Raw genomic sequence first — 16257 nt, forward strand, 5'->3', positions numbered from 1 at the left:
TATCGATCCAGTATCCCTTAACATTGCAAATATGGTACTGYAACTGTATATAGTGTGCTGACTTGATCATTTTCTTTATTGTTATATCTTGTGTTTTTGTTCTACCTTGTTATTGTGAGTATTACATTGTTATTGATTACTGCATTGTTGGGGTTAGAGCTTGCGAGAAAGGCATTTCACTGTACTTGTGCATGTGACATTGAATCTTCATCCATCTCTTAATGCTCACTCCTCTCATGAACTCTACAACACCACAGTATCTGTTCTGTATTAGTTCTTTATTTTAGCAGGTCACATTCATATTGGAATCTCTTTCTAAAGTGAGTCTGGGTCATGAAGGGAAGCAAACAGTCACCTCATTATTACAACATGTATCCAAAAAATAAGCAGATTGTTCTTTGTCTTTTTCTCTCAAAACAGTATCCAAGTAGTTTTTTATTTGGTTCATTCCAGGACAATGGAAACAAAGCTCGTGTCGACATGTCAATCACTCCTTTCTAATACAGAAAACAATTCAGCACTAACATGACAGAGATAGWGGTCATATGATTCTGGGAAACTCAGGGTTGAACAGCAGAAAGGCACTTCTGAGAACACGATACAGACAATATCTAGCGAGCGAGAGAAAGATTCAGAGAAAACTCAAGGGCCCAGTCATCCCCTCTCAAGGGCCCATCTGCTGCTTTTCAACAAAGTGTTGCATCTGGGTCTAGTTTGTGAGGTGTACAGAGATAGGTAAGAGGTCTTCATAAACTAATTTTTTTTTATAAACTTTACCTTTATTTAATGTCCGAGTTAATAGTGCACTATAAAAGTAGAGAGTGGTATGCAGTCTAAACACTGTTTACGTACTTTTTTATTTCCCCACCTATCGCAGAAAAAGACATTGGAAATATAGGGAGCGTTACTTTATTCACCACGAACGTCTCAGCGTTACTAACCCACTGTTTTACCACTAGATCACTGGTAGAGAGAGAGAGAGAGAGGGGTGTGGTCAATGTTCCATGGCATCCTCTTCCTCCTCCTCATCGTCACTGCTGGGCTCAAAGTCTTCATCCAGGGCAGGGTCTGTCTCCCCCTCCTCCCCCTCTGTCTCACCACCCAGTTCCACCAGCAGCTGCTCTATGTGCTCCAGTATGGGCCCGTCGTCACAGTGCAACTTCACGTACAGCTGGAGAGAGAGACACAGTTTGTTACATACATGCACGTTTCCACCAGGACTTAATGTGAAAAATGCCTCTTTCCTAGTGTATTGGGCTCAGCAGAACAAGGAAAGCGGATAGGATATTTCTCTGCTCTCTCTCACATACACAGTATTGCTGTTGTTATCTCAGTGAAATGTGCTGTGAAGCGGGACCATTACAAAAGCTGGTCCCCCTGTAGACGGGACCAGTAGATTTCCCGGTGTATAAAACTCTGCCTGAGTGGAAGCACTGGACTGATAACAGAACGGAACCCACTACCACAGCAATCAGCACGCGCACACACACATTCCTTTTGCTCGAAACAACTTCTCCTCTAGTGAGGGAGATAAGCAGGTCTGAGAATCTGGGCTGAACTGCATTATTCTGTCTCATCCATGCACGCACGCACGTGCACACGCACACAAAGTACAAACAGCAGCAGGAACAGATCACCTTCACACTGCCAGTGTAACCCGGCCAAAATAGTTTGTGTGCGCGTACGTGCATGCGTTGGTGTTGCCCCAGGAACAGTCACCAAGCAGTAGGCCCTGACTGAAGACGCTTGGCCCCCTAGGAGCTCATTTGGAGACAGTTGATGTCCTTCATTTTCAAGCTGATCACTTGAGTAGCATGGCATATCGATAAAATGTACTTATTCAACTTAAGCTGTGACGTTTATGGAATACTCATTTATAAAGAGGAACGCATCTGCCAGGATAGTATCATTTTTCATTGCGATAGCCGTTWGTTWAWTWAACWGTGTTATACATTAGAGAAGAGTGCTGAGCTCAGCAAAGCCACACAATCAATTAAACCCATTTCTCATTTAGAGTAATGTAAGTTTTCCTCCCTTCTTTCACAGGTTGGCTGTCTGTGTGGTGTGTATMTGTGAGAGAGTGTTTGTGTCTTTCTCTGTGTGTGAGAAGAAGAAGCTTTCCCTCAAAGCCTGGAAACTCTGAGGCACATCTGGCCACTGCCACACACACACCCCCCCCAATGACACGTCTTTCCTAAGCCGTTGTGACAGGGGGTGAGGGTGTGTGAGACCTGTGAAGAGAGAGGAGGGAAATGAACCCTTTAACTATCTCACCCTCTCCTTCCTCTTTCTCTCCCCTCCTCCCCTCTCCAGATCCCTATATATTTTCTTGAGGTTCAGGTTGATTAAGTGTACATACAATAAATGGCACATATCTCATATAAAAAGCTAAGCAGAAATTGTGAAAGCGAGTCGATGTGCCCTTGAGGCAAAATTAATGATAGACTTACTTTCTTTCTTTCTTTCTTTCTTTCTTTGGGTGACTAATAGAGATCAAGTATTTTCTCCTCACCTCCCTCTAAATCACAATCCCCCTCTCCTATCTCAGCTCCTCTCAAACTTCCCACAAATCTCTCCTGCTGTGTCTCCACTCCCTCCATGCTTCACCTTTTCCTCCTGACCCACACTACTTTCTTCACCTTCTCCATCCTCCCCTTCTCTCTCTGCTCCACAAGTGACCTTCCTGTCTGTGTGACAGATCACTGCTCAAACTCCAACCTAGAAACACACACCCACACACACTCTCTCYGGAGATGAGGAGGGCAGGGTAGGGAATGATGTGAGAGGTGGAGTGTTGGGGAGTAGAGGCTGAGGGATGGTGGAGTATGGTTAACAGCAGAGGAGGTGAAATCAATAGTAAAAACATCACAGAGAGAGGCAGCATTGTGTGTGTGGAGTAAAAGAGTGTATGTGTATAAATTAGTGTGTGTGGGAAGGAGCAAGTGGAGGTCAAGCGTTTTACTCTTTGATGAGCTAAAGGCGATCCCTTAGGGTATGGATGACTTGGAGGGTATGTGTGTGATGTAATTTTAATGCTGTGGTTGAAAGGAGTGAGTGAACTCCAGGAGTGGTGAAGTGTTAATAGTGTGTGTATGCGTGTCAGGGTTTCTGTTAGGAAAATGTGGCGCCGGACATTTGACCGGCAGCATTTTAACTTCACAAACATTTGAGAGATTTACCGGACCTATATGCATTGGCTGCYCAACCTGATTAGGGCGTCCACCCACGCTGCTCAGAATAACAGAACTCACATTTAGATAATGGTTACTCAGAACATGCAAGTCGACAATGCAATTGTGTGCGTCCGTCTTACCGAATTCTGATGAGCAATTTGAAGATGTTAGAATAACTGCCACATATACTTTTCCTCAGCCAACAAGACGAGTAACAGACAAATCACTAGCCTATGTCAATCTACTATCCACATAGTAGAAAAGTTGACCTATTCTATTGGTCAGCTTGTTGAGAAAGAAATAGCCTATTCCAAACACTCTGGGACAGTTGTGGGACAATAGATCCCAAATTCATACAACCATTAGGCCTAGGCTACATTAAAACATGTATAAGCAATGAGGCTGATGCAACAGATTAGAACGTTGATAAAGTATTCATTCTTCACATTATAAGCGCAGCAATGTGCACAAGGCTACGCGCGAATGTACGCAATTAGTGGTAAGACACTGTTGTCAAAAGCACACCGCACATGCGAGTAGTTTCATGTGACAGATGAAAAATATACATTCGAAATTTAGAAAGAGGGGAGATTTAAAGATGCAACAACTAGCATGGGTTGCTAATATGACTATGATTGTGCCTTTGGCTACTGGACAAATAAATAAATAATTGCCTCCCCAGTTCTACGGTCGGATTTTACTTTGAAGCAAGGTAAGACATGCCTCATCATATGAAGTAAAATGTTCAGGTTTCAAACAATTAAGTATGTTTTCAAAATGCATACTGGCTTCCAGCTCATTGCAAAGTGATGTGCGACGCCCTGAAGCCTGCCTAAAGTTGCCTACATGCACTTGAATGGCGAATGGGAAGTGCGCTTCAATTAGGCCTACCAGTTGAGAAATAAAAATAGTAGTCCTAGCTCTTTTTAAATCGTGGATTTAGAATTGTTTTAGAATGACTGGGCTTATAAGAGCATGTTTAACTCCAGCAGCAACTAATGAGCTGTTTGAGAAGCTGTAGCASCAGCTCTCGCGCTGTCTGACAGATTTTCCTCTCATAGGTTCTGTGTCTGTATGCTGTGAGCATGTGATAAACATAACGACTAACGAACGTACACGCGCGCCAATTTAATTCCACGAAATTATGCAAATTAACCTATAGACCATTAAGCATGAGTGGTCAAATGTTTACAACAACTGGTATTTCCAAAAAGCTATATTTTGCCATGGGATTATTTTTCTTCGCTGGACAGTTTTATTTAAAGGCTGAAAAATATATATATTTTACTCCGAAAGCCGGCTATTGTCAGCTAACAGAAACCCTGGTGTGTGCACGTATGTGTGTACGACTCCCCTAGAGAGAGATACATTGCCAAAGACATGTACTGTTCACACCACTACCTGTGTGTGTGTGTGTGTGTGTGTGTGTGTGTGTGTGTGTGTGTGTGTGTGTGTGTGTGTGTGTATGTATGTGTATATGTGTACATTATGCATGGCGTTCATGCCTGTGTCCTGTGACAAACATACAAATTGCATACAGCTATTTGTGGCTTTATAAGGGGCTAAAAGTTTACAGCTCCTCTTCTCTCCTCTCAGAATGGTTGAGAGATGGTTGTAGGGGTGTCAAGGTCAACCATCATCCAACCCCCTTGTAACCTTCCATGAGAGAGAGCCGAAGAGAAACGGGGTCTGTCTCTTTAGAAGTAATGTGGTGAAGCACATTCATCAGACGGGAAATTAATAATGGAGATATTTCAACGAACATAATCAAATGTGCACAGACACATGCACACACACAGACATGCAAAAATGTAATTAAATATGCACACTCACACAAAGAGTGCTAACAACATAATTAAGTATGCTAGAAGTGGACTTGTGTCTAAACAAGCCAGTGTGAACTAGGTCTCATTAACATTTTCTGTTTTTCTGACTAACTCTGAGACTGAACACTTTAATAATTAGCATGCTCACAAACACTGGTCTGTTACGAGGGAAGACTCTCACACACACACTAGCAATGCGCGGGTTGACGCTAACCCACAGTCCCCATAGTTATATCCGCGGGGTGGGCAGGTTTATTTTGTGGATTAAGGGCTGATGGGTGGCAGGTTGAATAAAGAAAAAAATCATATAAATGTATAATTATTGTGCAATTCATAACTAAAGGTTACATTGGGGGTTTTGTTTAATTATTTGTATCTTACGTCAGTGTGTAAGCCTAAGCTTCAGGGCCTAACTGTACAGGCGCCAAATACACAGCAATTGCCAAATGCTTTTGGGAACACTGGCAGAAAAAGTTCAAGTTGGTCTACTGAGGCAAAAAGGACAATGTCGGCATATAATTCAATAAGAGAAAAGCMGCGAAATGGAGTTTAAAATAAAGAGAAGGAGGACCAGAAAAGTCATATATGGGAAAGATGATGTGTGATGGTTGTGAGGAGCTATACAAATCTGACAGTCACAAGACTGGGACTTCAAATATGTCAAGGGACCTGTACTGTTCAGATGGGTTAAATGGAATAGGAACTGAAATCTGGACACTAACTGTGGGTCTATAACCACTCACAGTCTTAATATTAACTCCTGCAGAATTAAGCAGTTCTTGCAGTAAAATTATACACCAAATGTAAATTTTGACTTAGAAAGAGCAGTGGAGAAATATTATTTATGTATCTTGAGAGAATGAATGCGCGGTTAGGGACTGTCAGAAATGGTCCCATCTTTATCAGCATCGAAAAAGCTGATAGTATTTCAACCACATAAAATAGGSATCCAAGCCAAAATGAAATCTTATCAGAAACATGTTGGGTCGTTTTCACAGCTTTTAACTCCCTCTAACTGGTAAAATGTTGGTAATTTGGACATTTTGCACAGAAACTCATTCCCGTTTTTTGGGGTTATTGCTGCGCGAGAGAAACAGAGATGAAAGAGAACTTTACCAATGTCAACTAGATTGAAGCATTCATTCTATCGATGTATACATAACCTCTTGCTCAACGGAAAAWATGTATTTAGTCTTCTAAGGCAGGTATTCCCAAACTGGGGTACGTGTACCCCCAGGGGTACACGCAATGACGTCGGGGGTACGCCAAATAAAAATGTGACTCACATCAAAATATATACAGTTGAAGTCGGAAGTTTACATWCACCTTAGCCAAGGACATGTAAACTCAGTTTTTCACAATTKCTGACATTTAATCCKAGTAAAAATTCCCGGTCTTAGGTGAATTAGGATCACCACTTTATTTTATGAATGTGAAATGTCAGAATYATAGRAGAGAGAATTATTTATTTCAGCTTTWATTTCTTTCATCACATTCCCAGTGGGTCAGAAGTTTACTTACACTCAATTAGTATTTGGTAGCATTACCTTTAAATTGTTTAACTTGGGTCAAACATTCAGGTAGCCTTCCACAAGCTTCCCACAATAAGTTGGGTGAATTTTGTCCCATTGCTCCTGACAGAGCTGGTGATACTGAGTCAGGTTTGTAGGCCTCCTTGCTCGCACAGCTTTTTCAGTTCTGCCCAAAAATTTTCTATAGGATTGAGGTCAGGGCTTGTGGTGGCCACTCCAATACCTTGACTTTGTTGTCCTTAAGCCATTGTGCCACAACTTGGAAGAATGCTTGGGGTCATTGTCCATTTGGAAGACCATTTGTGACCAAGCTTTAACTTTCTGACTGATGTCTTGAGATGTTGCTTCAATATCCACATAATTCCTACCTCATGATGCCATCTATTTTCGGAAGTGCACCAGTTCGTCCTGCAGCAAAGCACCCACAAACATGATGCTGCCACCCCTGTGCTTCACGGTTGGGATGGTGTTCTTCGGCTTGCAAGCCTCCAGACTTTTTCCTCCAAACATAACAATGGTCATTATGTCCAAACAGTTCCTTGTTTGTTTCATCAGACCAGAAGACATTTCTCCAAAAGTACAATCTTTGTCCCCATGTGCAGTTGCAAACCGTAGTCTGGCTTTTTTAATGGCGGCTTTGGAGCAGTGGCTTCTCCTTCCTGAGCGGCCTTCAGGTTATGTCGATATAGGACTCTTTTTACAGTGGATATAGATACTTTTGTACCCGTTTCCTCCAGCATCTTCACAAGGTCCTTTGCTGTTGTTCTGGGAGGATTTGCACTTTTCGCACCAAAGTACGCTCATTTCTAGGAGACAGAACGCGTCCTTCCTGAGCGGTTATGACGGCTGCGTGGTCCCATGATGTTATACTTGCGTACTATTGTTTGTACAGATGAACGTGGTACCATCAGGTGTTGAAAATTGCTCCAAGGATGAACCAGACTTGTGGAGGTCTACAATTTGTTTTCTGAGGCTTGGCTGATATCTTTTGATTTCCCATGATGTCAAGCAAAGAGGCACTGAGTTTGAAGGTAGGCCTTGAAATACACCCACAGGTACCTCCAATTACTCAAATTATGTCAATTAGCCTATCAGAAGCTTTTAAAGCCATGACATAATTTCTGACTTTTCCAAGCTGTTTAAAGGCACAGTCAACTTAGTGTATGTAAACTTCTGACCCACTGGAATTGTGATACAGTTAGTTATAAGTGAAATAATCTGTCTGTAAACATTGTTGGAAAATGACTTGTGTCATGCACAAATGTCCTAACCGACTAGCCAAAACTATAGTTTGTCAACAAGACATTTGGGGAGTGGTTGAAAAACTAGTTTTAATGACTCCAACCTAAGTGTATGTAAACTTCCGACTTCAACTGTATGTATGTGTATATATATATATATATATATAATAATATATATATATATATATATTATATATATGTTAATATACACATACACACAGTTTCAAATGCATGTAGACTGTCAAATAATTAGCATCCAATCACATTAACCGTTACTCTCTGCGGGAATTCCACTAACGGTCCGTATGTAGCCAAACGTAGCTGTTGCTCATGTTGGTATCTGTACTGATGCGCAAAAGCCATGACAGGGAGACATAGTGGAGTGTAATGGCGTGCAAGCAGTTGCTCCCGATGCCACTTGGGTACACTCAGCAACCACCGAGAGGCTCTTGCTGCCAAGGGAAGGACGACACCGATCCTCGTTTGCTAAGTCAAACGACACCGCTGGTTCTGCTCATTCTGCCCTACCCTGTGCTTTGACCTCTTTCTCCCCTCTCTCTCCAGATGAAATCTCGCGTCTTGTGACGGCCGGCCGCCAAGAATCCTGCCGCTTGACCTATCCCTCCTCTCTCCAGACCATTTCCGGAGACCTTCTCCCTTACCTCACCTCGGCTCATTCAACTCATCCTTGACCGTGGCTACGTCCCTTCCGTCTTCAAGAGAGCGAGAGTTGCACCCCTTCTGATAAAAAACCTACACTCGATCCTCCGATGTCACAACTACAGACCATATCCTTCTTTCTTTTCTCTCCAAAATCTTGAACGTCGCCGTCCTTGGCCAGCTCTCCTGCTATCTCTCTCAAATGAACCTTCTTGATCCAAATCAAGTCAGGTTTCAAGACTAGTTCATTCAACTGAGACTGCTCTTCTCTGTGTCACGGAGGGCTCCGCACTGCTAAAGCTAACTCTCTCTCTCTGCTCTCATCCTTCTAGACCTATCGGCTGCCTTTGATACTGTGATACCTCAGATCCTCCTCTCTCCACCCTCTCCGAGCTGGGCATCTCCGGCGCGGCCCACGCTGGATTGCGTCCTACCTGACAGGTCGCTCCTACCAGGTGGCGTGGCGAGAACTGTCTCCGCACCACGTGCTCTGCACCACTGGTGTCCCCAGGGCTCTTCTAGGCCCTCTCCTATCTCGGCTATATCACCAAGTCACTTGCTCTGTCATATCTCACATGGTCTCTCCTATCATTGCTATGCAGACGACACATCAATTAATCTTCTCCTTTCCCCCCTCTGAATAACCAGGTGGTGAATTCGCATCTCTGCATGTCTGGCAGACATATCAGTGTGGATGACGGAATCACCACCTCAAGCTGAACCTCGCAAGACGGAGCTGCTCTTCCTCCCGGGGAAGGACTGCCCGTTCCCATGATCTCGCCATCACGGTTGACAACTCCATTGTGTCCTCCCCCAAGTGCTAAGACCTTGGCGTGATCCTGGACAAACACCCTGTCGTTCTCAACTAACATCAAGGCGGTGACGCCGTTCTGTAGGTTTCATGCTCTACAACATTACGCAGAGTACGACCCTGCCGTCACGCAGGAAGCGGCGCAGGTCCTAATCCAGGCACTTGTCATCTTCCCGTCTGGATTACTGCAACTCGCTGTTTGGCTGGGCTCCCTGCCTGTGCCATTAAACCCGTAACAACTCATCCAGAACGCCGCAGCCCGTGCTGGTGTTCAACTTTCCCAAGTTCTCTCACGTCCACCTCCGCTCCTGCCGCTCTCTCCACTGGCTTCCAGTTGAAGCTCCGATCCGTTACAAGACCACTGGTGCTTGCCTACGGAGCTGTGAGGGGAACGGCACCTCCGTACCTTCAGGCTCTGATCAGGCCCTACACCCAAACAAGGGCACTGCGTTCATCCACCCTCTGGCCTGCTCGCCTCCCTACCTCTGAGGAAGTACAAGTTCCCGCTCAGCCCAGTCAAAACTGTTCGCCATGCTCTGGCACCCAATGTGGAACAACAACTCCTCACAGCGCCAGGTCAGCGGAGTCAATCACAACCCTTGCCGAGACACCTGAACCCACCTCTTTAAGGAATACTAGGATAGGATAAAGTAATCCTTCTAAACCCCCCCCCCCCCTTAAAAGGAGTTAGAATGCACTATTGTAAAGTGGTTGTTCCACTGGATATCATAAGGTGGAAATGCACCAATTTGTAAGTCGCTCTGAGGATAAGAAGCGTCTGCTAAATGACTTAAATGTAACAAATGTAAAGGGAATGCCTGACCACTTGAAAGACGTTTTGGACACTACAGTGAAAATGGTTAACTTTGTTAAAGCAAGGACCCTGAACTCGTGTATTTTCTACACTAATGCAATGACATGGCAGCGACCATGTAATGCTTTTACAACATACCGAAGTGCGCTGGTTATCAAGGGGCAAAGTATTGACATGTTTTTTTAAATTGAGAGACAAGCTTAAAGTTCTCTTTACTGGCCATAATTTTCACTTGTCCGACCGCTTGCATGATGACGAGTTTCTCAAACGACTGGCCTATCTGGGTGATGTTTTTTCTCATCTGAATGATCTGAATCTAGGAGTTACGGGACTCTCCACAACTATATACAACTATGTGCGGGACAAAATTGAGGCTTTGATTAAGAATGTTGGAGCTCTTCTCTGTCTGCATTAACAAGGACAACACACAGGTCTTTCCATCATTATGATTTTTGTGTGCAATGAACTCAAGCTTACGGACAATGTCAAATGTGATTATAGCGAAGCACCTGAGTGAGTTGGGTGCGCAATTACGCAGGTACTTTCCCTAACGGATGACACAAACAACTGGATTCGTTATCCCTTTCATGCCCTGCCTCAGTCCACTAACTGATATCTGAACAAGAGAGCTTCATCAAAATTGCAACAAGCGTTTCTGTGAAATGTTATTTAAATCAGAAGCCACTGCCAGAATCCTGCCTTGGCAAATCGCTCTGTAAGACACTGATGCCTTGCAACCACGTACCTATGTGGAGTGTATTCTCAGCCCTCACTAGCATGAAAACGAAATACAGGCACAGACTGTGTGTGGAAAATATTTAAGACCTGAGACTCTCTCCAATACAACCCAACATTGCAGAGTTATGTGATCCTTTCAAGCACACCCTTCTCATTAACCTGTGGTGAGTAATTCACAATTCGATGAACAAATAAGGTTTTATATGTCACAGGGTTACAATGGGGATTGAAAAGTAACAGATCTATAATGATAGATGCAATATTATATAATATATTTTATTTGTGCCTGGTCCTATAAGTATGCTCTGGCACCCAACGAGCTAGGGTTGTGACAAAAACTTCAATATCTAACACATTCTTTAGTAAATCTTTATTTGATTTTACACTAAATATGTAGTATAAAAGTGTGTCTATGACCACGAACTTACAAAACTTGATTTTCTGTAAAAATACCAATACATTTGAAAAGAGTGTGCTTGACTAGCTGATTTATCTGAGAGGCCGCGGAGTACGACAGCTGCGAGGTTAAGAAGTTGTTGAAGAGGTACGGGACACTATAGAAAGTTTTAGGACGCACTGTGTTCCTATAAGGCAACAAAATGAGAATGCTGACCAGAGAGCCACTGCTCGACGCGCTAATTTCTGGGTTGAATTATTGACAAGGTAAGAAGTAGAATCACCAATAATATGGGCTCTTACATAAAACATACACACTGTTGAGACACAAATGCAGAGAAATAACCTAGATCCTATAGTTTATATCATGGCATAAGATAAATAAAGATGCGTGCGATCACCGAGAACACATATTCTTTTCACAGTCAAGGTATCTGGACTGTATCAGGCTGCATTAAGTGTTCATATATCTTAAGGTGTCTGAACTACGAGAGGTCGTATGCGTGACCAAGTGCGGAGCGGATCTGCGTGAGCATGTGGCTTATCAAGAGGTCAAATAACATTGTGAGCTAGGAAATTGATACGTAGACACAATGCTGACTTGCATGAAGCTCCGCTCATTATGAGTCTTAACACCAGACACATCATGCATTTGAGTATTAGAACTGAGAGCAAGTTGGTTGAGGCCACACGAAACACAACAAAGGGATATTCACACACCAGCCAGTTGGTTTCGTCCGATCTATGAAACATCCCTATGTTGCGACACATAACCCGTAACCCCTAGCCGTCCAAATAATGCCTGTACCTACTCAACCCTAACTCTAAAACTCACACTAACTCAGTAGCGTGTCTATTCGCTATCAAACTAATAGTACTAGATTCTAACCTCATCCCTTGTCTGCTTGTGAGCTTATGCTACTCGTCAGTGGGACTTCTTGGCCACATCAACAAAGTTATAAATCAGTTACACAAATCGACATCCAGCAACACGACCATCAGCAATAAACGACTACCCCATAATTGTCAGCACAGCAAGACACGCTAGCCTTCTCTGAGTAGTAAGTAAAACGAATTGAACGCTAAGGTTTAACATTTGTCTTACGCCGACATACCTCTGGCAAATATCAGCGATTGGAGAGAGTCTCCTGTATGTCATATACACTCCTAGATGTATAACTGACCAGTAGTACACAATGCTCGAGAGAAGATACAAATACATACATAACACAAGAGCATTAACGACTCAAATCTACTATCCTGGAGAAAACACGTCATCATGCAAGCGCGATGCACGTGGTGTGACTGTATGTAGTGTGTGAGTATAATATCCTTATGTGCCAGTTGAGAAGGTAGTATGAGGTCAAGAGCTTAAGGATCTGGTCGTCATCCTATAACAAAACCGATACAGTGTCAATATCATGTTCGTCCTCCTCTCCTTCGTCATAACCTCGCCTCTGTCGCATCTCTCCTCCCTCGTGCTACTCGTCTGCTCAAAATGCTAGCACAACTGGTCACGACACCCAGGCTCGAGAGATATCTCCATACACTCGTGCAGATGAGTGATGAAGAAGAGAAACAAGATATTGTTCAGTTGTTGATCCATGCGCCATGCTCTAGACACTATGAGCAGTTAGGACACAACTATTTAACGGTCTATGTCTACCAAGCAAATGTAGTAGTCCCAAATAGACAGCTCTTTGTGACAACAGTGAATCCAGAGCTTAACACCAACTATCTCGCGCTAACAATCACTATCCGGAATGAAGCACATATTGAAGTAATGTCTCACAGCATCCCTGACAGCATGGCACTATTATGGTAGCACAGAGCGGATACAAATAACTGGTAGCATGATCAGCGGCCTGTAGTCGAAGCACGCAGTTAGTCTCCGAAGTCGGAAACACCACTTTTACATCACACGTCATGCTGAATCTACGCACGTCTTCAATAACTGGAAGGAAGTGGCTGGGTCAGCGGCGGCTTAGAAGGATTACTTTAATCCTATCTAGGTATCCTTAAAGGAGGTGGGGTTTTCAGGTGCTCTCCGGGAGAGGTGGTGATGACTCCGCATGAAACTGGCGTCGTGGAGGGAGTTGTTCCACCCACAACACTGCGGAGATGCACGAGAGAACTAAAGAGCCAACGAGAGGCAAAACAAGTTTATGGCAACTGTGTGCTAGCGGAATGCCAACTTCCTTCTCTCCTACTCAAACTATCTTGTTGTACTCTCCTAGCATGCTTCAGCGCAACGTCAGACGCAGAATACATGGGGACACCAAGCAGCGACTGAGTTATAGAACACTACAGTGCTCCCACGTAGTTTTATCCGCTCAGTGCTGCTTGCGGCACCCTCACAACAATCAACAGCAAGGTCGTAGCTCATGCAGTAAAGTTCGTGTAAGTGGTGCCTGGTCTCATCTGACGCAAGGATCACTCCCAGCACCGTCAGGCCAAGCTAATCCTTAGGCAGTGACATTGGAGATCACAACGTAACAATGCCCTATCTTCAATCTTGAAGTCACCAGATTTGCGATAGAGAGTCGTGTAGGAACAGCGCAGAGAAACAGCAGCGAGGAAGCACGTCCAACCTCTTGGGTCAGTTGCAGACACTCGAGACGGATGCTTGCAGGCGTGTCACACTCGAGACTCAAATGTTGAAAGTATCGTAGAGGGCTTAAGGCTGATACATATAATACGTGTAACAGAGCGCCTATTGTGAATGACTCTACTACCAAACAGTTCAGAAGACGATTGCCACGTATTCATGACCCAGAGGCGGGAAGATCGTAACAACGTCTGTAGACTATATTGTTGAGCGAGAGCGCTTGGCGCACATCAGCATCATCTGAGCCTGTAGATGGGCAGAGTGTTTTTGCGAAGCTCACCGAGTCATAGGTTGTGTCCTATTCAAGTCAGAGACATGATAAAGTCTTCTGACTTCCTCAAAAGAACTCCATAGATTAAAATGCATATTACAAAGTTGTTCTATGACAAATATGTTTCGTGATTGTGGCACGTCGGTATATAATGGCTCGATCTTAAGACGTAGTTAGGCACGAACAACCAACCACTCATAACGAGAGAGATATTAACTAAGGCCAGCTAACTCTCATAGGAGACTGTGTCAGGAGGAAACAATCAATTCAGAAACTACGCTCACAACGGAGCTGATTGGCCGATTCACTCATTACGGAATAAAGCTGGCTGACAGTATAGTAGGCTGTCATCAGTCCTCGGGAGGGTATGAGAGAGACAGTTTCGCGAGATGTTAAACTACCTACAACAAAGTGCCCCCGTGCACAGATTGCAATCTGGCGTTCTATCAAGTAGTTTTAATAGCCTCACTTACACAACAAATGTGGTCTCCGTAAAGACTTAGAAAGAGTACAGTAAGTCGAGAGTTTACCCAAACTGTTACAAGTACTAACATTGTACAGCGGAGTTAGCCTTTAGGGTACCTAGCCACCAATCTAGACTACTGGGCAGGCTGATGAGGGTAAGTTAAAAAAAATTAACATGTAGGTTGCTCGAGGGTCGGTGGCTTCCATCAAAATATAAGGTAAGACACGAGAACAGTAAGGAGCACAGTAGGCTCGCAGGGGTTTAGGGATACTTAAGGATGCGCTCAATGCGACACTTTCCGTGTTGTGTTATTCAATAGGTGCATCGAGACGACAGTAGGGACCAAACAAACCGACACTAAGACTGGCGCCTGGGGCAGCTCCACCCATTGTGTTGCAGCGCATGTTGCGTGGGCGGAGGAGTTAGTCGGGAGTCTTTAGGGCACTTCGAGCGCCTTGATCTCAGGGATAGTGTAAGGAGTAGGTGTCGAGGGTTTGAAGAGCATGCACTACTCTCATAAGTGGTGCTGGCTGTCCGCATTTGATGCACCAGTGGGTGCGTCGGAAGAGGTGTTGGAGAGCCTGGCCTGTAGTGAGCTCCCGCAGGGGTATCGAGGCGATTGGGGAGCCACAGCATGTGGTATCCCCAAGTCCGTCGACAGCCGATACTGGTCTCAGCGTGCCAGATTTGGTATCGATGCAGGTAGTGATGGGTGTGGCTTTAGCCGAGGGTCGAGGGGTCGAGAGTCGTGGTCGTTTATACCAGAAGAAGAGTCACTGGACGCTAACCGGAATTCACACTGGTTATTCCAGAATGAGCCCTCGTGGTGTGAATATTTTAAGTTACTAGAGACAGGTTCCTATTCCGATGAGCGAGATACTGCAGGTAGAGTCCCTGTGTCTCCAATTGGATTCGGATCTGCTTTCACAGACGGAGTGACCTGAGCGCCGAAGAACCATGAAAAGGAAGGTAATAGCTAGACTATCCGGAGGGTTTCATGTGAACATCTGCAGCGACGTATGTCGAGTTCCCTTAGTCTACCAGATAGGGCCTGTGCAAGCTTGTTTCACGCTGACAGACTGTTCTCGGACTGAATTGAGTGGACCCACTGCTTAGCCGAGATCCAGCGTGCATTGTGTCAACTCGATGACGAGAGGTGAGCGTACTATGAAAAGCCAACGTGAGAATTGAGCTCTCTCCGAGGATATATGAGTCTTGGAGACAAGTAGACGTGTGTGCATTGTGTGCATTGCTAGTAGACAAGCTTGTCGTCTGCTGGCGATTCTCTCTGCCTCCTTGTCTTTCTCTCTCTCGGATGGCACCTGAGCCCTAGGACCATACGTCAGCGACTACCGGGCATGATGATCTTGCTGTCCCAGTCACACTGCCTTGCTGCTATTTGCAGTTTTCAACTGTTCTGCCTGCGGTTTATGGGAACCCCTACTGTCACCTAGACCTGCCTTGTTTCAACTCTTAATGATCGGCTATGAAATAGCCAACTGACATTTATTCCTATTAATTATTTGACCATGCTGTAGCTTATGACAGTTTTGAACATCTTGGCGCTGTTCTGTTATAATCTCCACCCGGCACAGCCAGAAGAGGACTGGCCACCCCTCATAGCCTGGTTCCTCTCTAGGATTCTTCCTAGGTTTTGGCCTTTCTAGGGAGTTTTTCCTAGCCACCGTGCTTCTACACCTGCATTGCTTGCTGTTTGGGGA

At 44.4% G+C, this 16257-nt stretch overlaps 1 protein-coding gene across 1 annotated transcript in view; it reads right to left on the reverse strand.

The window, feature by feature from the left end:
• Window positions 1-259: 259 nt before the first annotated feature.
• The window catches only part of si:dkey-12j5.1 (uncharacterized), a 28726-nt gene continuing 12728 nt past the window's right edge, over window positions 260-16257 (reverse strand). Inside the window, 2 exon segments of the mRNA XM_070443806.1 lie at window positions 260-1171; window positions 15049-15254. Of these exon segments, the coding sequence (XP_070299907.1) occupies window positions 995-1171; window positions 15049-15254 (383 nt within the window). The 3' untranslated portion in view covers window positions 260-994.

Source organism: Salvelinus sp. IW2-2015, linkage group LG6.1 (genome assembly GCF_002910315.2).
Source record: "Salvelinus sp. IW2-2015 linkage group LG6.1, ASM291031v2, whole genome shotgun sequence".
Lineage (NCBI taxonomy): Eukaryota > Metazoa > Chordata > Actinopteri > Salmoniformes > Salmonidae > Salvelinus > Salvelinus sp. IW2-2015.